This window comes from Dendroctonus ponderosae, unplaced genomic scaffold, assembly GCF_020466585.1.
Source record: "Dendroctonus ponderosae isolate FM_Combo_2020 unplaced genomic scaffold, Dpon_F_20191213v2 Dpon_F_20191213_5, whole genome shotgun sequence".
Classification (NCBI taxonomy): Eukaryota; Metazoa; Arthropoda; class Insecta; order Coleoptera; family Curculionidae; genus Dendroctonus; species Dendroctonus ponderosae.
The window spans coordinates 7,062,106-7,085,118 of NW_026018715.1; the positions used below are offsets into that span (position 1 = coordinate 7,062,106).

Consider the following 23,013-nt stretch of genomic DNA (forward strand, 5'->3'; position numbering starts at 1 on the left):
ATCCCACTCACCAAATACAGTCACAAATCGAAGGAGGTTAGTATTAGTTACTAGCTCGCACTTCTAATCGTAGCCAATGTCGGCGGTCGAATGAAATTATTATTTATTTATCTTTATATGCAAAGGATTGTCTAACTTTTTGAGGTTATGAGCACATATCTGCACCTTGCAGTACTCTATGATCTGTGGTTAATAGCGACTTGAATCAAGGTCTTTTGTGAATGACGTCATTGCAGCCACAGTGTTTAATAATTTAAAATCAGGTAGTAATTCTTTCAGGATTTAGATTTCAGATATTTACATTATTTTCGGGCAAAAGTACATGAAGCTCTTTTTATAATTCAATTAAATCTCTCTATGCAAATCGTGAAGTTAATAATTTTTGACATTATTACAAAGACAGATTACTTCTTTGACAGATTACAAAGTCTGTGACATTGACAGCACTAAGCAGCTGGCCAAGCAGTGAAAATAATGGATTATTCGTGTAATTTTAAAAATAACAGTTTCTAACATTGCCAAAGCTCTGAGCTTTATAGAAAATTGAAAATTTATCAAACAAACGATGTCATTCACTGTGCAAAATTTAGAAGAAGCTGTGGCGATATTCTATAGATCTGAAGCAAATCAGCAAGCAGAGGCTCACGAATGGTTAAACAAGGCCCAAAACTCCCCACAGGCTTGGTCTTTTGTCTGGGAACTTCTCGACCCACAACGGGTAAATTTGAAACCAACAAAATGGCAAAATAACCCTCACAACTGGCCTATATAATAATAATATAATAATGCACATGTCCCTCACAAGCCCACCAATTTCCTCCGCTCTAGTCTGCTGGTGCATTTTAATTTTAATATTTTGTTAAATAATTCATTTTAATTTAAATGTATTTTTCCATACAGGGTGTCCCGTAAGCACATGATCAGAAGGGTACTGACACATTATTTGGCTCAAATGAATACCATTTGACCTAACTTTTGCTAAGAAAAAAGGTCCGGTTCCTCTGCTATTGAGGATAAATGTTCTTCAAAAAATATGTTTTTTGAAATATCGGGAGAATGATACGATGGATTTTAATTAATGTCGGTGTGAATTTGTTTCTGTGTAACACTTTAGGCAAGTGAGGAATTCTGGTGTAGTGCTCTTGGTGCAAAAACTACTAGAACTAGAAAATATTTTCTTTTAGTTTTTAGTTCATCTGAGTGATTTTCCGATATTACAAAAAACTTAATTTGAGTTTTGTTTATATAAAAAGTTAATGAATGTCTAAAATTGGCAGTACATAATTTTTCTTCTCAAAAACTATGAATGTTACAAGAACTTATACAGAGGACAAAAATATCAAGAGAAGATTAGTGCATCAACTAAAAAAAAAATCAGTTGATTCCAGCAACCATATAAAAAGTTCTGGCAGTTTTTGTATCAAGACATTCAGGAATACTTGCCCAAAGCGAATGAACTCTATAGCAGAGAAGCCAGACATTTTTTCTTAGTAAAAGTTAGGGCATATCGTCTTCTTTTGATCTAAATAATATTGCAGTAGTCTTTTGTTCACGTGTTTACGGGACACCCTGTATATTAAGTAGAATTAAGGACCATCTATTCTATATTATCAACTGGTGTCAGGGGCTGAAAACCCATTAAAGATTATTATGTTAGTATATTTTGTCATTTACTGTTTTACAGAACTTTCAAGTACAGTTTTATGGAGCCACCACTCTCCATGCAAAGCTAATGAAGTATTGGCATGAAGTGCCTGAAAGCCACTATGAAAGTCTTAAAAAAAGACTGTTTGAAGCCATTATCAGCTATGCTATGGGCCCCAAAATTATTCTGAATCGTCTTTGTATTACTGTAAGTTACTTATCAAGTTTCGGATGGTCTTTTGTTGTGTTTGTATTGATTTTCGTTCCTTACTTTGCAGTTATCTGCATATATTATCCATACCATTCCCACACATTGGCCAAATGCCTTTGAGGAATTGGTGTCCAGTTTTCAACCGCACAATTTGCCTACCATTGAATCAGAGAGGGTAATATGGATTTTATTGGAAATCTTGACTGTTATCCCAGAAGAGGTAAAACCTTCCATTGCGTGGGAGTTTAAGTACTAATTTGATGAAAAATGTTATGTTGCAGTTTCAAACCACGACCTTGTGTATTGGCCGACGCAATAAAGTGAAAATTGAGCTGCAAAAAGTTTCCAATGATATATTAAAGGTTTTGGAAATCTGCCTCATGCCCATTCCAGATAAAGGGTAATATTTACTTACACGTTTCTCATGGTTTGTTCAGACCTGACGAGCCCAGCGTGAGCCGCGGCAAATTCCTTTTATGTTTTGTTTAAACACCGGCAGACGATAGAAATTTGCCGCGGCTCAGGCTCGGCTCCTCAGGTCTGAGCGCACCATTACATTTAAACTGCTAGGTTTTATTGTCTTGATAGAGATCTTTTTCTAATGGCTGGAGGCCACACCTACTTGTGGTATACCATCCGTATTTAAACGTTTTCTGTCCCACAAAAAAATATATTAAAATAACAATTATTAAATATTAAAAATATTAAAAAATATATTAAAATATTCAAAACCAGTTTCACCTTGTCGCTCGTCTTGCTCATTATTGGATAGCGAAACTAAAAATAATGAAAACGCAGTTATCTTTGCTTTCTAAAGGGTCATTTTGAACATTAAACTACCTTATACTACAGGATTGTTCATATTCATTGCCTTCTCCGAAATGAAAGTTGTGTTTGAACTCATCAACTAAATATACCTGAAGTAGAAGAATGTATGTGGGTATATACAAACGCGTTTCGAATACTTAGTATCGTGTTATCAACCGTATGTTTCTTAAATTATTCCTGTTTTTTTTTCAGCTTTGACATGATGAACCTAACGACCTATTTAACGGCGGCTAGATGTGCGTGCAGTTGGATGCATCTGGGTGGACTTAATCTACCAGAGTGCGAATCCATTTGTAATTTGCTGATTGATCTCACCTGTTATGTATATTGGTAAGATTGATTTAAATCGCTATTGTTTGATGAAGTAACTCAAACTATGTTTTCCACATCGAAAAATCTAGAGATATAATCAGTGATTGATTCAAGCTCAAATAAGTTATTTTCTCTGCACGGTCGCATTCTTAAGGTCGCTTTTACTGCACCGTACCCCAACTCAATTGTTTGTTTAGAAAGTCCGACATTTTCGCTTCTGATGCTGCTCTCAACTATGTATCGTCTACATATCTCGCGTTTATAATCTGTTTTCTCGCAGTAAAGACTCTTCCATCCAGTGCTTTTCACATTATATATTCTCCCTAGATGCTAAATAGATCTGAACAGAGAGTGCATTCCTGGCGAACGTCCCTGCAGGTCTTAAAATGTATGCCGTTAATAGTTTTGTGCCATCAAGTTTTTGGATAAAAAAACAGTTTTTTGTTCCCCAGTACCTTAAAGTACAATGTAGACACAATTGGTCGTTTTATGGGTTATTTCGGAAATCGCAGCAGATACCAAGAAAGCGTTATGGGTGTTATGAGGTCGATTTTTGAGAAAAGAAAAATGTCGCTATTTAATTTTGCCTTAACATGATAAAAGTATCTCCTCAAAAACTGTAAGCGCTTCCGAAATAACCCATGAACACGACCAATTTGCCCACTCTGTAAAATAAAAGTAGAACTTTGTGAACCATTTAACAGAACAGCTTCTTAATATAGAGATCATGTTTTATCAGTTTGCGTCATTCAAAGTGAATTTCCAGGAACAAAATTGACCCAGAATGTTTATCGGCAGAAGAAATGGAATTATCCGAAGTTGCCCTAGAAGCGCTAACTGCTATAGCGCAACATCCCAATACAGCCAAATATGAGCACCATCTCACCAAGTTTGCAGCCAATGTAATGTACAAATTTGAGAAGATTTTTGAAGCTGAAATGAGGTGCAATGATTTAAATAAGGTACTTTTTCAATAAAAGTCTGGAATGATTCTATGATTTCAATTTGCAGGACATTATATCGAATCTGTATGGGTTGATTGCCGTCATCGGTGACTCCCACACCAAAGTATTTATAGATAATTTGAAATCAGCCAATCAGGAGGAGCAGCAAATTAGCTTCGATTTATTCAACTCTATATTGAAATGTACAAATTTGCCTGGGTTGTATCCCGTGGATGAAACGAGCAGCACATTGACATTCGCATTTTGGTATACCCTACAAGTAAGGTTTAAAAATCCACCAATTCAATTTCTACTATTTGGATATTTTCAGGAGGAAATTTTAGCTCGTGGCACGTCGGAGTGCGCCCAATTATTGCTAATGGCCAAGCCGTACTACCGGGACTTGGTGTGTATTCTCTTAAGAAAATCCATGTTTCCGCTATTGGATGATACAAGTTGGACGTTGGACGATAAGGAAGTTTTTCGCTGCTATCGGCAGGACGTTTCCGACACATACATGTATTGCTATAACGCTCTGAACTTGGAAATGTTGGACATTTTAACGACGAAACTGAATGAGGTTCTCAACAAAGAGAATGGAAATGCATTCGGCCAAGTGAAATGGAATGAAATCGAAACGTGCCTGCACGCTTTTTGCGCAATTGCCGAGAGCATTGAGATGGAAAACCTATATTTACCAAAGTTAATGATGACCATCAAAGATATCCCATTTAACGATTTGCATGTTAAAGTTTTGAATACTGCCTTGGATACTGTTGGTAAGTCGCTAGTTTTAAAAGAGAAACCAACAGTTAAAATGTGTATAGTTCCACATGTTTTTCTGCTCTGTGCAGCGTGATAGCTCTTCATGAGGACAAAAGTTAAATGATGTGTTTTTTCATCCAGGTGCATACTCAGAATGGCTTACTGATCATCCAGATCTTCTGGGTAACGTGCTGCCCTTGGTAATATCAGCGTTAGGAAATTCAGAAGTTACTATTAATGCAACGTTGGCTTTAAAAGACCTTACATATAGCTGCCAAAAGTTCTTGCTCCCGTATGTTGATCATATTTTGATGGCCGCTCAGGTAAGGAAAATATTTATTAATGTTGCTTAACGTCATGGGACATTTATACCGATATCGTATAAACGACGATCTTTAACCGCTAATTCACTGTTTACATCTTACTTTTTACGCTGAATTTATTATTGTTTTAATAATGGAATCTCAAATATCACAACGAAATGTTTCTGGTATCATTATTATGGATTAGAGAAAACAGGACGAAGTACAAAAAAACAAGAGTGTTTTATGTTTCATGCATATTTGAAGAGTACAGGAAAAAATGTCCAGTCATTTCATAAACAGCAGAAGTTCCGATTTTAAATCGTTTACTTACCACAGTTATAAACTTATTAATATGTTGTACTATGGAAATAATGAAAAGTATGTTTCATACTGCAATTGGAAGGGAAAAGGCATCTCAGAATTTTTAATTAAATATAAAATAGTATCTACAACTCAAGTTGGAAGAAGGTGAAACGCAAGGTGAAAGTGGAAGAGATCGGCGTCAGGTTTTTTTCCACACGTTTGACCACTTTTTTCTTGTTTGTTAGAGCCCATTAGAGGCAGGCAGGTTGTCATAAAAAATCGTACTCTTTCGTCGCAAAATTTTATAAGTTTTAACGCGCCGCGTGGTCTCTTTAAATCCCAAGCACTCACTGGTTATCGAAAAAGCGGCGGAGCCCGTCTCCGTCATTTCGTCTTTAAATTGTTCATCGATGTCTTTAGCTGGGTGGCCCAAGTCCACAAAAGTACTGGTGCATCACCTGGTAAGGTGTTCTGCCCAATAGTTGGGTGGCCGAGCTTTGAATATTGAGCAAGGCCCCTTAACTGAGGGTCGGTTGGTTCAGTCATGGCTAAGAGTTCTTGTCAAAAAATAGATCGGCCGGGGGAAATCCTAAGCCCAGCTCTTTTTCAATTCTTGTCTACAAGTCCCGTTCTTCCTGGGAAGTAAAACATTTGGCGAGAGCGACTTCTTAGGTCCGGGCCTTTTTACTTTTTGCAAAAAAAAGATCTTTGAAAGTTTCTGGGTTGGAGATGTCCTTGTTCTCGTATATATTCCCTTTGATAACAAAATCAGGCACTTTGCCGGTAGTTAAGTCTGGTGTGCCTTATCTGGTCTGGCAAAAAAAATTGGCACACTAACGACGAAAAGTTAAAATTTTTAATTAAGAACGTCTCAAAAGTTTGGAATCAGCCGGAGCTTCATTTGCTCACGTGCGCTACGCCCGTCACAGAAGATATCTCGAAAAGATTTGCGTTTCGTCGCCTTATGTTCCCGCCGTCCACGCTTCATTATACTCGCGAATTTAAAATTTTAATTGCCTCCTGAATGGCCATTGTCTCTTCTCTTACAATTTGCAGTTCGTCTGATAATTTGGAAAAAAAAGGTTTATTGAGAGAAGGAATGTGGTTGGAGATTTTGTACACGTATTAAGTACTGAATTCTACCTACAATGGTAAAACTACGCACTTTTTCTCCACCACATTTAAGGAACAGTTATATCAATCACAAACTGAGAATCCATCGAAATCGGGTACATTTAATTTTATAGGTTGTAATAAATAAGATATACAATATTTATACTTGCTAAAAGTCAGCAATTGCTGGTTTCTGAATCTCCATACATAGTTAAGAATTTAAACCTTAAAATGGTCAGACCTAGTCGTGTTCACCCTCTGGCTCGAGGTTTTCAACCCAGAGCAAACGCACCGATTTCTTAAGACACGTCAGTGCCTGCTAAGTCCTGCGGAAATGTTAAAGTAACTGGCTCTCGAACCAGCGACAGCAGCTTGTCCAGTTTCATGCACTGTAAGGTCCATTGATCCAGATACTGTTGCTTCTTTGGGGCCTTGCATGGAATTCGGAGGTTCGGGGACAGTTTCAATGTGGTAACGCATCCTTTGTCGTCTCCCACTATAATAATTGGAAGTTTCGGATTGAAGGATAGTCTGGTAAGCCTGTTTCGGCGGCGCGAAACCACTGCTTGAATGCAGATGGGTTTGTACTTGTTGACGTTCAAGTCGAAAACGTATACTTTGCCTTCACTGGTAACTGCAGCGAACACCGTTGACGAATATGGGGCCCATTTCACGTCACCCACCCGGTCGCCTAGATCGAAAACGAAAAGTGGTTCCAGTCGGTTGTCTTCCCAAATTTTTATGCGCCAGTCGCTGCTGCAAGAGATAAAAATGTCCGTGTTGTACTTGTTAAAGTCTATCCTGGCGATTGGAAGCAAGTGCGCGTTATAGGTGAATAAGCACATTGAGCTGTAGGCAGTGCTGCACTTGAAAATCTGACCCTCCTCAGTGCCAACCAGATAAATTAACGGCTTCTTCGGATGCAGTTTTATGCAGGACGCGCAGCTTTTCGGCTTCAAATGCGTGCCATCCGGGCCCGGCACTGACTCTTTGGCGAAAAACAACGTTAAAATAGTGGTAACAGCCAGCTCGTTTTGCATCAACACCCAGTTGTTGATGTTTCCGTCTGTGGACACTGAATAAAAGTTGAGCTCCCCGTCTGGCAAGTCAGGCGCCCATTTCACCTCCCAAACAATTCCTTTGTGCTTGTTGGTGACACTGTTGCTCTTGTAAGCCGATGTTTTGCAAGTAGCTTGCACATTGAAAACTTCCACGTTTCCATCATAGAGGCCAATTACAACCATGTAGGGATATCTTGGATGGGTGTCCACGCACATCACTCCAGACTCAGTCATGCAGATGTAGTCGGGGAATGAGGGGTTCTTCAAGGTGAACATGCAAACAGCGCCCTCGGCTGTAGGTTTGAGGAATTCGAAGAATCCGAAGCAAACCTGGAACAAGTCGTAGTAGTAGGGGTTCCACTCCAAATCGGTGATGGTGTTCTTTTTAGTCCGGTCGTATGTGAACTTCCACAAGGGCAACAGGGTGCCCTCCTCGTCCCGGAATTCATCCGAAGGGTCGTCCCAGTATCGGTAGTCCTTTGCTATATCGTCGTAGGTGTTTTGGTTGATCATCCTTTCCAGGACCTTCCAGCAATCCAGCACTCTTCCCTGCACGGCTTCGCTCAGTTGCGCTCTTCCCTGGCCCTTTTTGGATGCCTGGTGGCGCGACACTGGCGCTTTGTCTCGTTCCTTGCGCTCTCTTTCCAGCTCCTTTTCCAGCTGTTGCGCTTCAAAGTCCTTCTGGTAAGCGTCGTAAATCACCCACTGGAGCACGTTTGCTGAAAAAGTCGCCATAGGCGGGGGAACCGTCTGCGTCTCCTGCGACCTAGTCGGATTGTTGAAGGTCAAAGCTGCTCTTTCGCAGAAATTGAATTGGTTGGTCAGTTTCCTGGGCCGGCCGCCCTTTTGTGGAGGCTTCGCTGGCTCCACTTTGACCTCAACCTCACCCTCACCGTCGCCTTCGGCTTCAGGCTCCTCGTCTGCTTTGTCGGGCTTGGCCTGCTCGTCTTCAGGCTCCTCCTCTTTGGCCTCAGTAGCTTCTTCGCCTTCTTCCTCTGGCTTGACTTCAATCGCCTCAGCCTTGGGTTCAGTATCCAATGAGGATTCGGATGATTCCTCGAAGGTGGAAGGGTCGATTCCGAGCTCAACCATTTGATCGCGAGCCTCTTCCGAGTCCTTATGCATGGACGTGCCTTGCAGCTCGTATACCACCACTGTGTTACCCGGCAGAGGCAACGAAATAAACCCACCGGCCGCATAGTTGAATTCGACGATACTATCAGGTAGTTGCGGGTTGAGCGTTGACAATTGCTTGCCGATTGTTTCTTTGAGCTCGGCATCGGATAGGTCCAGTTGACTCTTCGGTTTAAGCAGTTGTTTCCCACGTCTCCATTCCTCCAGCTCATCGTTTGTGTCCGTGCTGGACTTGACTCCTTTTTTGGCCGCGTACACCGATACGCGGGCGGTCTTCGCTGGCGACATTATATGATTGAATTTGAGGCGGAGCTAACTAAATTGTTTAAAGTGACGTATTTTAATGTCTCGTGCTGATACCAGTTGGTTGGACCATGTTCAGGTGATTACCGGCAGGTATACTGATCTGCAAGTTAGAAGAACACGTTCAATATTATACAGTGGGAATTTTTCCGGAAAAAGTCCATTCCGTTTAAGATTTAAAAAATATATATACTGTGTGCCGTATGGGAATACCGGAAACAGTAGATCAAGGAAGCACATATTTGAGACCCGCGTGCTAATATGAGCTTTCAGGGAGTTTTTATGATTGAACAAACAACAATTCATGTCTTATGAACAAACCTCATACCAAAGTGGATTTCATCAAGGCATATTTAATTGAAACAGCAGAAATACTTTTGATGAGGAAATGGCAGTCGACACACTAGATAAAATTCAATCAAACAAGTCTTTTGCAATGAAATGTGTGCATATGATTCAGCGGTATATAAAATTACCCATAACAGCTACTTTGTGTCCGGGATTCAATGGTAATTTAACTTATTTATACTTTTGAATTACATTCACATTTTATGGCAGAAGGCTTATTTGTCGAGCAAACGCAGTTGCAGACAGATTTAGTGATTTGTATACCTACACGTTTAATGCCGGCATTAGACTATGTATTTGTCTCCGATTTATTAGCCAATAAATTGGGAAAAAATTATTGAAGATCATCAGGGATGAGCGTAATGCCGGTATTACACTACGCAATTTTACCAGATTTATTGACCACTACAAGCAACAGCATTTTGGAAATTATTGCAAATTGTGACAATTTTCTAAAATATTTGTTGTTTGCCAACTGTATAATGACGATGTTGGTATCGATTTCCGATCTGAGGATACTGGGAATTAGGGTTTATGGTTTTTTGCTTCAAAGTGTTTTTTTACTGAAATTGCATCAACTTGTTTTGAGAACAATATCCAAGTGAAAAGTCGATGACGGCCAAGAAGATCACCTTCAATAATTGGCCCACTTTATTGGCGAATAAATCTGAGAAAAGTGCGTAGTATAATCCCTGCATTAAGCTTGGAATCGGGCTGCGATCGATAAATTGTACAATTTATTAAATACTTTTTAAATGGCACTAATTCTAAGAACAGTATCCAAGGGTAGTCGGTGAGCGCCATGATGACAATAACTGGCCCAATAAGTCGAGAAAAGTGCGTAGTGTAATACCGGCGTAAGTGATTAAATCAAAGCAAAGCCACGTAGTTTCGAAAGATTTACCGTTGTATGTGACGAAATGCGAAGCTTAGTTAGCTGGGTTTCTTCGTGCTAGCAATACGGATTTTAATGGTGCGTCCAGACCTAACGAGCCAAGCCTGAGGCGCGGCAAATTCCTTTGATGTTTCGTCAAAACACCGACAGACAATCCATATTCTGTCGATGTTTTGGCTCGGCTCAGGCTCGGCTCGTTAGGTCTGGACGTAGCATCACATTTTTGGAACCAGTATTAAAGGACCAGATTTATTTGACTGTGTTGATAAAATTGTACAAAAAGACAATTTGCTCTTGTAAAAGTTGACTTGTACAAATAGAGTTGGACGAATTTTAGATCAAGGACCGTGAACGCATGAAATAAACATGGAAAACATGTTATTGTATCGGGTGTTTTATTAGGATTTGGTCAGATTGGGAAAGTACTGGGTATGAAAGTTTAGGGATGAAAAGCTTCCGTTTCTAAAGTGACGATGAGAAAATCTCGGAAATTATGCAAGGGGGCGCAATTGAAAATTTTCAAATAGCTCTAATTTCCCCGAATATTCTCAAATCAAGGTATACCTTTAGTGGATTTACATTCCTATAAAGTTTGGTCAATTTTCCGTCAATTTGGTACCGAGCTTAATAAGAGTAGTTTCATCGTTTAAATCGCTGTAACTTCTAAACGACTTAATCGTTTGTAGTAATGTTAGGCTTGTTTGGAAGAGAAATGTTAGTACTTTTTCTTGTTGTGTAGAGAAATGCTCGACAGTTCTAAACAATATTGCTAGATTATGCTATTTAGAGTATTGTTTTGGCAATGACTCTGAATCTAGCGTTTTACCTAGAAATTGTTATCTGATTTTCGATTATAATGCCATAATGCTAATTAAACTTACGTACGGAAACGAAAAACTATTATTGCTGCAAATTGCACCTTCTGCAAATGTTATTTACAACTAACTGTTTGTACTCGACACGACAGTAAAAGCACCGACATTTCTCTTCAAGCTAAGCGTAAAATTACTCAAATCGAAAAGGCTTTTGAAGCTTTGTAGAAGTTACGGCGATTTAAATGCAATTGCAAGTCCGGTACTTTCGAAAATATGATCGGTAGCCACCTTTAGTGAAACTCCCGGTACATTAAAAAAGTTTTCAATTTTGTAAGACTCCGAGGTGTAAATCCTCGACAATTATCTGATTTCTTAAGTGAGTTAAATAATCTTAATCTCAATAAATTGTCTTAAGTTGCACTTAAGCAACTCTGAGATTTACAAGACGATATATTTCAGTTTAATAATCGAAAATCAATACTCAAGCTTGGTTTGTAAATTAACAGACATCAGTGAAAAGATTACGGAAATGTGCGACAAAGTTAAAGCATTCAAATGTAAAGTAGTTTCTTGAAAAAACAGTTAAAGAATGACCTGGCGTACAATCAATATGAATAAATCAAGTTTAGATAAAACGGCCTCAGCTTATTAACGATATTAAGAAAAAGTATTTTAACTGAACTTCAAATGAGATTTGCAGATTTTTCGTGAATTTTTTCAAAAAAGGTTTCAGAGACGTTTTATATGCAAGAGCAGAAATCCATTTAATTGCTATGATAAATGTTTTCATTGGTAAATACCTGGATTCAATAGTTACAAGTAGTTTTTATCTTTTCACTTCGGTCGGTTACGCTTACAATGTAATTCACATCAGTTACAAGTCCTCTCTTAATCATGGCCAAACTTGTTGGATCAATATTCAATGTCGCTATAGATATGGAAGTATTTTTATTAATTTCAACGAGGTAAATTTACATTAATTAGTGTAGAAATAGTGAATAATTTCAGTTTAAGTGCTTTCGGTTTCACCCCAAGACCGCTAAAAGTACCCAGAAAGGGCTATTGAGCTGTTTTCTTTGAAAGTGGTGTTGTAAAGTCACGTTATTATACCAAGTTTGTTTTTTTTTAATATTAAATTGATTTAAATTTATAATTTTAATAACTTCAAAATAGGAAACAAACTCTGAACATGTAAGCCACTCGTTCTTGCGAAGCGTCAGGAAGCAATTATGTAATCACTGTATACAGTCTAGGGGTTGATTTTCTTATTTACGTTATTGCTTGCTGTGATTCCCTGGAATAGAACCTTTTGCTTTAAACTTATTGCACTTCATAAGAAATACGAATCTTTTTCTGCAGCAACAGAAATTATTTGGTATCTATTCTCATGAACCATGAATGAAAAACTATTCTTGCTTATTTGCAGATCGTAATTCAAAATGGATCATTTAAGTTAGGAGACTGTAAAAGACTTATGTACAGTATTGGTAGAGTGCTAAGTATAATGCCCGTCGACAGGGTAATGGACTATCTCAACGTAACTTTAGCCCCGACGTTTGAAGATATTCAGAAATTAATACTTCAACCACCGGTAAGCAATGTTAGAATTATTCGCACTGATCGGTTTTATTTAAGTCCTGTTGCAGTCATCCAGTATGGCGACATCGCTGGCAACGAGACTGAAGATTTTGGCTGCATTGTTTAATAGTCTTTATGTTCAATCCGAAGACCGTTTAGAGCAGCAACCGATTTTCCTGATAATGAAAAATACCATGTCATATTACAAGAAAATCGCTGAAATGTACTCTGATAACTCTGAAGTCATTCTGGTAAGAATCCAAGCTCATTTTTCGGTAAATGTCTGTTATCAGGCTGAGTTTTGTTTCAGGATCTAAGCACATTGCTTAAGTACGTGGTGACAACATTAAAAGACCATTGCAAACCATTAATTAAGGATATACTTCAGATTGTAGTCACAATTTACAGAGCCAAACCACAAGCTCACATACTAGTCGTTGCAAAAACCGTAAGTTGGTATTAACTAGCATTTCTCAAGGAATCGATTAGCTGATCGCACATTTGCAGGTTGTTATTTTATTTGGAAAGGAACCTGATTTATGCCACCTCAGCCAACAACTGATTCAAGAAATCTGCAACCAGACTTTATTGATATGCTTTGAAAAAAACAATCAGAATCAACTATCTGAAATAGCTGATTTGTTAGAAGGCTTCTTCTCACTGCTATTCAATATTATTAAGAAAGTTCCCCATTTAATATTCAATAATGAAATGGATACGGCTGCTTTATTCGAATGTGGTATGTGAATCAGGAATGAAACCACTCAGTTTTAATTAATGCACATTTCAGCAATTCTATGTTTGGTGTTACCAGAGGTTCAGACTCTAAAAGCAATCTCAAGTTTTTTAGTACATTTTATTACCCAAAGTAGGGACGTGTCTCAAGTGATTGTAGTGCAAGCGTATGGAGAAAGCTTAGTGTTAAGGATTCTTTTGAATCTAGGTAATTTCATCTGTCAGGTGCAGGGTATTCGTTCTTTATGATCCAAATGTTTTTAGGAAGTACTGCCCCTCGATCTTCGATAGATCACCTTAGTGATATAATTTTAGTATTAAATAAAAAATACTGTGATAGTCTGAGTAGATGGCTAAATACGCTGTTGGTGCAGGAAAACTTCCCAACTCCGAGAATAACGGCTCAACAGAAGGAGATTTTTATTAAATTAGTGTTAAGGTATGTATAAGCTAGAGGGGTTGATTGTCGTTACGCCAGAGTATTCGTAACCGTGATATAATCTAATAATAAGAAAACTCTCCGTTACTTTGAATACCGCACTATACGTACGAATGCAATATTATTTTGTAATTTGATTCAGTTGAAATGCAATATACAGGGTGTTGGTATTAGAATCCCGTAAATTTTTTCTATTTTTTTTATTAAAAAACCAGCTTTGATCTAGACCGACCTGAATCAATCGAGATTTGGCTGACTTTAATTTAATGTTAGGTCCTTAATTCCAAAATATGTTCATTCAAATAGGATCGGCATCCCAATTTTCGCTAAGTGGAATAAAGAGGTTTCAAAGCATTCCTAAATTAGCAAAACGTATTATTTATAAGTGTTTCTGTTATAATCAACAACTGCTAAACATTCTTCTTTATTCCGATTGCGAGATAGTAAATTGAATTCCAAAAGCAGTAGTCGATGGAAAAATACTAAAAATAACATCGTTTTCGACTCTAGTCTCCTCGACTTGTTGAACACCTCTTGTAGAGGCTGGGAATCGTGCAGATATCTTAAACTGTATTTTATTTCTAGGGAAAAGGCCAACAAAAGGAAGCTTTGTGATTCAGTTCTAGAATTTGCCCTAATTTGCCGGGGAATAATGAAACCCGATAATACTTTACCTTAAGATGTAATTTTTCAAAATAAATCAATTGATGTGACAACATAAACTCTTTAATTCACTGCTCCTCTGCTATTCCATACTTATTCAACAGTTCTTGCTTGCGTCTTCGGAGAAGCGCTTGTTCGATGTCCTGTTGCGAGGGAACAGGCACATGGGCTACGAATCGTTGCTGTGATCCATCGACTAATTGGCTCATAGTTTGTGGGGTTTCATCAGTCTGAAATAAATAAGAAATTGTGTCAAGATATGCGATGTATTTTTACAAGTTAAAGAGTAAGTTACCTCTTTGCTGGCGTAAATGTTTACTTCCTCCTCTTCTTCCTCTGACGAAGCATCGGTTTCCATTCTGGCCTCTTTTTTAGTTTTCCATTGCGCTACAGCTTTCTTTATGGCTGGAAGCAACGAAAGTTAAACCTGGTAAGGAAGTTTCTAAGTGCCAAAACTGCCCAACCTTTTTTCTCAGCTTGCAATTCCAGAGGCACTAAAATGCCATCATCATCATCCATGTAGCCGTAATAGTCTGCATCAATATCCTTCATCAATTCGGCCCGCGTCTTTCTTGGAGGTGGAGGCGGTTCTTGTTCAAATAGCTCCCTAACCCCGGGCAACTCTTTAGCGGCTCCAAAATATTTATATCCCCTATTTCCTGGAACCTCTTTACCCTCGTGGTCCAGCATACGGGGTCCAACTTTTTGATAATCTGGGCCTCCCAATTCCTTTATTTGATCCTCCCAGTGTCGCTTCTCTCTGAGCAGCTTGTTGATTTCATCGTTCAGATCTCTGATTCTGAACTCACCTAAACCGGCATTTTGAATTTGAGCAACCTTTTTTGCCACTTCGCGTATTATCTGCATCCTCCACTTTTCACAGGCATACAGACTTTTGCATTCTGACGCCAAATATGGCCTCCTTTTCTTCACTTTTTCGGTCTCGCTGGCCTGTGCTGCCCTCCATCTAGCCAGGGTTGTCCTGGAAGGAATTTAAGGTTGGCATTTTCTTAGGAATCAACTGTATCAAAAGAGCTAGACGTCCCCGACTTCGTTAGGAACTGGTGAGTTTTGGGGTTTTAGGCCGACTTGAATTAGAGTCGGTTTAGGTTCATCGTTCATCTTTAATTCAAATTTTTGATTTTTTAAGGAAACTGCGATAAAGTTTTATAGAAAAGAAAATTGAATTCCAACTAAACTAATCCAAGACTAAAACCAGTGAAACTAAACCCGAAAAGGTTTAATTAAACTTATAATTATAAAGGAAATATGTTCAGTGAAACAGTTGTTCGGCAACACCAGTAGCCAGAAAAATACCTATCTCTAAGTAAGAATTTTGATAACACTAAGTACCAAACAAAATCATGTTAAGTTATAAAATAATATAGAGAATTGAAAATATATTCGTTAAATAGCTTCATTAATGAAAGTCCGAGATTTAGACCGTTTTACCTTATAAGGTCAATGGGGAACTTGAGGCACCTGATAAATCGATTTTTAAAAGTCCAGTTAATTTTCGTGAACAGCTTGTAGAAGCGATTTTAACCCGGAGAGAAAGTCCCCGAAGGACAAAAAATTAACGCCCGCCTAATGATTAATAGCAAATAGCTGCAGACAATTTCATTTTCCTGTATAATTGAATGGTTTTGGGGAGTGTTTTCTGGCTTAATTTATGACCATTCCAAGTGTACTTTAAGTCGAAATAATCAAACACTTGGAATTCGGCAAACCTCAAACAAGTCCACCGTAAAAGGTTGTTCACCTAACTATAGAGAAGCCGTAACGATCCCCCTTATAGGGAACTGAAAAATTGAATGTAGAAATAAGACTTTTTGTCCTTTATTTCCCGAGAATCCCGGAAAGCTTCTTTGGTATACTTACATAGCCTTTTCTGCATTTCGAGCCTGAAAGATGCAAATAACACAAATTAAGAATAATTAAAAGACGTATTCATTTATAATGATAAAGGCATTTTTTGAAAGCTCAATTTTAACTTACCATTTTTCAGTGTAAATAACTTAAATTGGGTTAGATTTGACAACAGATTTTTAAATCTGAGGTTATAAATTGGAAAGTCGTCGTTTGAGTGCACAGATCACAGAGGTTACTCTGTTATCTGTGTTTCAGTCTGGAGAATGTTTGCCGCATATTCTAGTGGCTGCTTGAGAAACTAGTATCGATTTCTCATTACTTGTAGATGAAATATAGTTTTAATGATCAAAAAACACACTAACTAACTCTAAAAATCACATTAACATCACTTTATGGTCTCCATGATCTCGGCTTTAGTTCCAATAAAATTTCAACAATTTTATAATGCCCTTTAATGTGATGTTATTTGGAGTATTATGAATGTTCTTGGAATAGTTTGGAACTTACGCAGTAATCGCGGATATTATAAAGTAAATTCAAATTTCCTTTCAATGTTTTGTGCTTGTATCCAAACTAGTAAAAATTGGAAAAATAAATCGCATACATTTTTGCTTGTAATTACTATGGGTAAATATCAAACTAAAAACCTAGAGAGTGTTCATTTGAAATAAGTCTAATTCAGAATAAATATATATTGTATATAATGATAATAAATTAATAAATTCAAAATTCAGTCAAAAAGTTACTAGAAGAAGTTATTTTAACAATTATAATACTATTATACTTTTTTTTAACTCTCAAAATTTTTTCACGTTTATTTATTTGGAAATTTTTTTATTTGTTTTCAAGGAAAATGCATGTGAAATATGGTCGCAAAGCTTCTCCAAAAATTTAACATTTAATCTATAGTTTTGTGTCAGTATTATTGCTATACAACAAATGTTTCTAGACCTCTAAAAATGATGGCCAATTTATAAGGTCAATAAAACGCGTCAAATTCCAAAGTTGCAATATTCCTAATTTAATGTAACGATATAAAACAATTTTATCATTTACAGCATTTTCTGCCGGCTTTTTTTTCCTTGGTCAAGGATCGATCATCTAAAACAAGAAACTTTCTATTGGGGATCTTTTTCAAATAATTATTTACATACATCTACCTCCCAATCTATCTCCAATGGCAATACAGCGCTTATCGCTCTCAAATCCTTTAGAAATAATTTCGTCGAAACTAAGAGCTGCAACTCGGCAAAACAGCTTGTTAACGTTTTTGCCGCTTTTTGAAGATACCCCCCAGTACTCAGCGTTCAGCTCCTTGGCCAGCTTCACAGCATCCGCTCTGATATTCTTATAGCAAACGTTGCTCTAAACCCGTAAAGTTGGCGTTTTTTTTTCAAATAGAATCCCACAAAAACCTTACCACCAAGTCTTTTTTGGTTCCTACCAGGAAAACGAAGGGCTGCGACCCACTGTTTGCGCCCAATGCTTCATCGAGCCACTTTTTGCAGTTGAATAAGCTGGGAAAATTGCTCAGATCAAACACAATCAGAATAACTAAAAGCCAATTATTAGCAGTTAGTAGCGTTTGTCTAAAAATATTAATTTGCTCACCATTTGCGCCTCGGTAATATGACTGAACGATGCTTTTAAATCGTTCCTGTCCAGCTGTGTCCCATCTGAAATCGTCATTTTTTCGTTCAATAGATGAAATTTTTTTTAAAGTAAAAGTGTATTTTAAAGTTTAGATATTGCATATATGTATGTATTTATCCACAGAAAAACAATAATTTAATGACCATTTTCTGGAAATTGCACAATGGATATACGTATGTATATATGTAGATATATATATATATAATTAATTCATTAATTATCTAACAGTTTCATATATGTATGTAAATGGAACAATAAACAATATACAGGCTGGTTCGCAAACTAATGTTACAAAATGCCCTGACATTATTGTTATTGTAAAACAAAATGCGAGAGATTATTCTCTAAAGCGGGTGCTATCATAAAGGCGCGAAGAACTAGAATCAGTAAAACATATCTGCCAAAAAATGTTTAAAAAATAAATAAAAAACAAAAAAATACCAGACCTGCTAGATTTCTTTGTAACGACAAAGATAAACCGAAACTACTACCACGTTCAAACCAATTGCAAACTATTTTCCGATCACTCTGTCGTAGAACTGTTTGTTAGGTAAAACTATTAATGAAGAAGTTCCATCCTCGGCTCTACAACCATAAAACCAATTGGATATCATTTAGTTTTTTTTTAGTCAGCACTAGAGGTGTAATAAACGGTTATTTTGCTATAACGGTTACAACGTTCCAGTTTTAGCTTGGTAATAGGTTCCAAAAATGCGGTTCCAAAAGGAACATGTTACTTTTTAAATTTTTCATTAAAAATGCAAAAATATTTATTGGGTTTCGGAAAAATTGTCTGATTCAAAAGTTAATCAATTCCGAAGTACCTACAGCCTAAAAGTGTGAATAATTTTTTGTTTTTTCTTAATAGATGCTTATTTTCCAGCTTGTTTCAAAGCGATTTCAGAATGGATGTTGTTGCACAACTGCGACCTTTCCTAAAAAATTCGCAACTTTCAAGCTAAATACAGTAAGAAATTGAAACTTTTACCATCTGTAGAAATAAACACTTTTATCTGTGCAGATGCGGAAATTTTTGTAGAAATCGATCAAAATTCTTATTTTTTCCAGCGTGGTAAACACGGATCTCCAAATGGATGTTTTTTTACAACTGTTCTTCAACAACTATTATACTCACATTTGCAAGACGAATGGTACGCTCAAAATGGAAAACTTTTCCACCTCAAAGTCAACACCGATCGTACTCTTATAGGTGCTTTCAAAAAAGTTCCGGCAACATCTGAATGGGCAAATTATACATGATTTTCATTTAATTTAATGTAACGATATCACAATTACCTATTTACTAGACAGGTTTTGCCCGCCGCAACATCGCCGAGGATGATCACTTTACTGATTTTCAACCACTCTTCCGTTATCTTTCGCCTATCCTGAAAAGTAGCGCATTGTTTCTTCGTCAAGTAGCTAAAGTCCGGCTGCAACCACGGCGAACTTTCCAGACAATACGGAGCTGGAAACTTGTTTATCACTCTTTCTTCTAATACAGTTTCATCCATTTTAGCCCGCACTATATTTGTATTTCTAAATTTCTTCAAGCGTAACTGAACACTTGTTTATGTTTGTATTTCGCTACTGGCGCGCGATTTTTCCAGAATCTGTTATACATTGTTTATAAACGATGTTCCCAACTTGAATAGATACTTTTTTGAATAAAACGTGTAACAAAGCAAAGAACATGATATTCTAAAATCCAGAAAGACGACACGTTCAAAAATTGGCGCGCCTAGGTGGCACTGCTTGTCTTTTCCGTTTCCGGCCCGCCAAATGACATAAGTCAAGCACATCATTTCTTGAATTCTTTTCCGTGCGTTTGTTGGTGAAAATGGCTCCACCAAAGCAGAAATCGGCTGATAAACCAGGTATTTTATCATTTATTTATTGCAAAACTCTGTTCACACGGCACAACAACGTCAATACATCCTATAATTCACAAGGCATCAGTAAAATCTCAAAGTTCCAAAAAACGCTGCCGTCTAACCCTACTTGCTGCCACATGGTTAATAAGTCGATTTGGTATTTACACCAGATTACTTTCAACCTACTTAGTTTAAATCTTAACTCAAAAAGTTTTGACCGGTGTGGTTTAATTAAGTTATATATTTAAGCTGCAAAAAAGGAAGACAAGAAGAAACCAGCTAGTGCTCCGGCAGCAGCCGGCGCCGCCGGATCGTCCAAGACGCCCGCAGCTGCCCCAAAAGCTGCCGCTAAAGCTGCAGGTGGTGCAGCGAAAAAGGCACCAGCAAAGGCCGCAGCCAAGGCTGCAGGCAAAGCCCCAGCTGCATCGAAAACCGCGCAGAAAGTGACCAAAGTCACAAAGAGTTAGTATATTAGTTACCCCCATTTAATTGAATTATTAAACCTGCATAATGTTTCAATTTTAGGTGCTGCCAAGTCTGCAGGAAATGCGGCCGCTGCTAAAAAGGCTGCAAAGCCTAAGACTGTCCCCAAAGGGAAAGTCGTTGCAAAACCCACCAAGCAGGTGCCCGTAAAGCAACAGAAGGGCGTCGCCAAAAAAGCAACAAAAGTGGTGCAAAAAGCTTTGATCGTTCGTAAGAAGGTATTTATTAAGGTTAAATTAAATTGTTAGGATTAATCACAATTATCTTTGTTCTCTATCCATTCAGGTGATCAAGGGCCCCCATGGAAGTCATTCCAGGGTGATTAGAACTTCGGTTCACTTCCACCGGCCCAAAACTTTGAGGCCACCTCGAAACCCAAAGTATCCGAGGAAGAGTGTGCCCACAAGGTAAGAATGAATACCGCATTGGCAATTTGAAGGTTTTAATCAAATTTTGCATTAAACAGGTCTCGCATGGATGCTTTTAATATCATCAAATTCCCTCTCACCACTGAAGCCGCCATGAAGAAAATTGAGGACAACAACACTTTAGTGTTTGTGGTCCATACGCGGTCGAACAAACATCATGTTCGGGCGGCAGTGAAGAAGCTGTATGACGTGAATGTTGCTAAAGTCAACACACTAATCAGGCCTGATGGAAAGAAGAAGGCCTACGTTAGGTTGACCAGAGACTATGATGCTCTGGATGTTGCCAACAAAATAGGCATAATTTAAGTGTTTTCAAATAAACTTTGAAAACTGTTTTTTATTGTTAAAATGAGTTCACTTCAATCCTTCCATCCCTAAAAGACAGCATAAACTCGGTCATCCTTTCGATTCGGGATTGATTAAGGTAAGCAATTGTTGAAATATGTCTCAGCGCATTTTTGCGATAAAACAGTTCACGGATTACGAAGCGATATGAGTAATTAACTAATACCTAAAATTTACCGGAATTGACCTACGAAATGTGACCCAGGAAAAGAAAATTTCAAACAAAATATAATTAGGCAAATGCGCGAAATTTCTCGAATTGCGTAATTTCATGACCTACTTTGATATCTTATGGGAAATTGGTGGGTTTCATTTTTGAAAAACCCATACGTCGATTACTTTCAATCAAAATACAGTTGAGTCCGGATATAACGAACTTGAAATGAACTAAAACTGGTTCGTTATATCCGGAGTTCGCTATAAGCGAATAATAATAAAAAACACGTGGTGTATTTTATTTCGTTATTTTTACATAAAGTAGTAGAAGTTAGTAGGTATAACTAAAAAGATCAACAGAACACAATTTGAAATCTACTTCATAAAGTCTGCAATTTTTGTTTGTACATTTCTACTGCAAAAATAGATGTTATTTATGTARYTTTCAAGATCACAAAATGACTCCYAGATATGATTAGGAMCTTGGCGTGATTGTAGAAAATTCCCAGTTTCGGACACTTTTTTTGTCATTTCAGAAATGGTTGGAACAGCRTTAGTGTCTACACTAGAATCAGTTTCACCTAAATCGTCATCTTCCTCATTATCGCTTAAAGCTGTKGATGASGTAACGGAGTCTATAATTTGCTCATCGGTCAACATTTCTCTTGTAAGAATGYCATTATGAATGCTCACATATTCGAAGAAMTTCGAACGAAAAAAACTCAGTTTGGTTTTAACTTGCTCTTCGACAAAATTRTGCACATCTTCATCTGAGTTTATTGAGCTGGTGTTAAGCGTGGAARTTCGTTATAAACGRAAAGTGAATATTCAACTAACCCAAAAAGTGATCGTTATAACCAGWAAAAAATACAKTGGCTTTTATGGATGACGTTTCAATTAAAGGAGAAAMGTTCGTTTTAACCGAAAGTTCACTATAAKSGGACTTTRCTGTATSTCTAAACGGTTGTTCGTAGCGATTTTTGATAAGAATACCTTCTTTACGTAAAAATKATRGAGAAATCCATTTTCGAGCTAAAAATTTGGATACAACCATGCACGAAAAAGTTCTGTGTTCTGAATAGAGAAAGACGTACGTAGCGCACCTGCAAGAACAAATTCAAATTTATCATGTTGCAAAACCACGTTTCGTCCAAATATTGATGTTCTATAAACAATTAGAAAAAAACRAAAATTTGAATAATTTTTKAAGKCCCTGTAGCTGCATAAGTAAGGCTTTGCGGCCCCATGCCTAYGTCAGGGGCGGATCCAGCTTTCGAGTCAAGTAGTAGAAATTCAGTATTTTGTTGTCTATGAAATTAGAAAAATTATCGTCAGCMGTTMTAAACCCAGCRCAAAGGGGGGGTCATGACGCCYCCCTGGATCCGCCCTTGGCCTAGGTTGACTTTTTACCTTTAAAATRCCTGAAGAATCGCCCTGTAAAGTATCGGACACTTATTAAAACAAACCATGTATATATCAATTTTATTTAACTAAAAATAACAACAAACATTCCAGTTGCTGTGAGAATAAGCGGTAACAATCAACAGTAAATAGAGTTCGTCAACGGACAGACAGGGTTAGTATCTTCTCACATGCATTGCCCTGGAAATAAAATTAAATGCATTGCTCTGATGAGAAGCTGAAACAAAAAGCTTGTTCAATTTTTACGCAATTAACCGATTTGCTGAACCTGACAGAAACATTAATTTTGAGACACAAAAGCCTAATGGATCATTAATAGTTACTGGGGTTGAACTTTTTCATCAGGTTTCGGAATATAGATGCTTTCCGTCCGTTGGTCGTGTT

General features: G+C 37.5%; 6 protein-coding genes across 7 annotated transcripts in view; 2 read left to right on the forward strand and 4 right to left on the reverse strand.

Moving 5' to 3' along the window:
* The first annotated feature begins 412 nt into the window (after positions 1-412).
* On the forward strand, positions 413-14,449 carry LOC109539580 (importin-13). The gene is made up of 16 exons (XM_019907414.2): positions 413-718; positions 1,685-1,852; positions 1,923-2,075; positions 2,137-2,255; positions 2,876-3,013; positions 3,762-3,957; positions 4,007-4,219; positions 4,271-4,718; positions 4,846-5,027; positions 12,408-12,572; positions 12,628-12,810; positions 12,870-13,007; positions 13,067-13,298; positions 13,350-13,502; positions 13,559-13,733; positions 14,319-14,449. Exons 1-16 carry the CDS (start codon positions 566-568, stop codon positions 14,410-14,412), a joined length of 2,910 nt encoding a protein of 969 aa, XP_019762973.1. The 5' UTR covers positions 413-565; the 3' UTR covers positions 14,413-14,449.
* Positions 6,528-9,022, reverse strand: LOC109539582 (dynein intermediate chain 2, ciliary). Its single transcript, XM_019907417.2, has one exon. The coding sequence runs from the start codon at positions 8,906-8,908 to the stop codon at positions 6,725-6,727; it is 2,184 nt and encodes a 727-aa protein (XP_019762976.1). The 5' UTR covers positions 8,909-9,022; the 3' UTR covers positions 6,528-6,724.
* Positions 14,400-16,533, reverse strand: LOC109539586 (pre-mRNA-splicing factor ISY1 homolog). The gene is made up of 5 exons (XM_019907422.2): positions 16,395-16,533; positions 16,278-16,300; positions 14,861-15,378; positions 14,692-14,801; positions 14,400-14,626 (listed from the first exon to the last, which is right to left on the reverse strand). The coding sequence occupies exons 1-5, from the start codon at positions 16,395-16,397 to the stop codon at positions 14,465-14,467; spliced, it is 816 nt and encodes a 271-aa protein (XP_019762981.1). The 5' UTR covers positions 16,398-16,533; the 3' UTR covers positions 14,400-14,464.
* Positions 16,534-17,265: 732 nt separating this feature from the next.
* On the reverse strand, positions 17,266-19,606 carry LOC109539648 (ras-related protein Rab-34). 2 transcript variants are annotated; one of them, XM_048666678.1, is made up of 6 exons: positions 19,218-19,606; positions 19,057-19,158; positions 17,880-17,944; positions 17,689-17,822; positions 17,429-17,633; positions 17,266-17,369 (listed from the first exon to the last, which is right to left on the reverse strand). In XM_048666678.1, the coding sequence occupies exons 1-6, from the start codon at positions 19,433-19,435 to the stop codon at positions 17,317-17,319; spliced, it is 777 nt and encodes a 258-aa protein (XP_048522635.1). In that variant the 5' UTR covers positions 19,436-19,606; the 3' UTR covers positions 17,266-17,316. The 2 variants fall into 2 exon arrangements, with proteins under 2 accessions (XP_048522635.1, XP_019763095.2); XM_019907536.2 differs by having other exon boundaries at positions 17,423-17,633.
* An 88-nt stretch (positions 19,607-19,694) lies between these two features.
* LOC109539647 (60S ribosomal protein L23a) lies at positions 19,695-21,039 on the forward strand. The gene is made up of 5 exons (XM_019907535.2): positions 19,695-19,798; positions 20,045-20,257; positions 20,321-20,496; positions 20,564-20,685; positions 20,745-21,039. Exons 1-5 carry the CDS (start codon positions 19,762-19,764, stop codon positions 21,010-21,012), a joined length of 816 nt encoding a protein of 271 aa, XP_019763094.1. The 5' UTR covers positions 19,695-19,761; the 3' UTR covers positions 21,013-21,039.
* A 1,638-nt stretch (positions 21,040-22,677) lies between these two features.
* LOC125502388 (corrinoid adenosyltransferase MMAB-like) overlaps positions 22,678-23,013 on the reverse strand; it is a gene marked incomplete in the record, with an annotated part of 1,473 nt that continues 1,137 nt past the window's right edge. Inside the window, 1 exon segment of the mRNA XM_048666699.1 lies at positions 22,678-23,013. Within this exon segment, the coding sequence (XP_048522656.1) occupies positions 22,949-23,013 (65 nt within the window).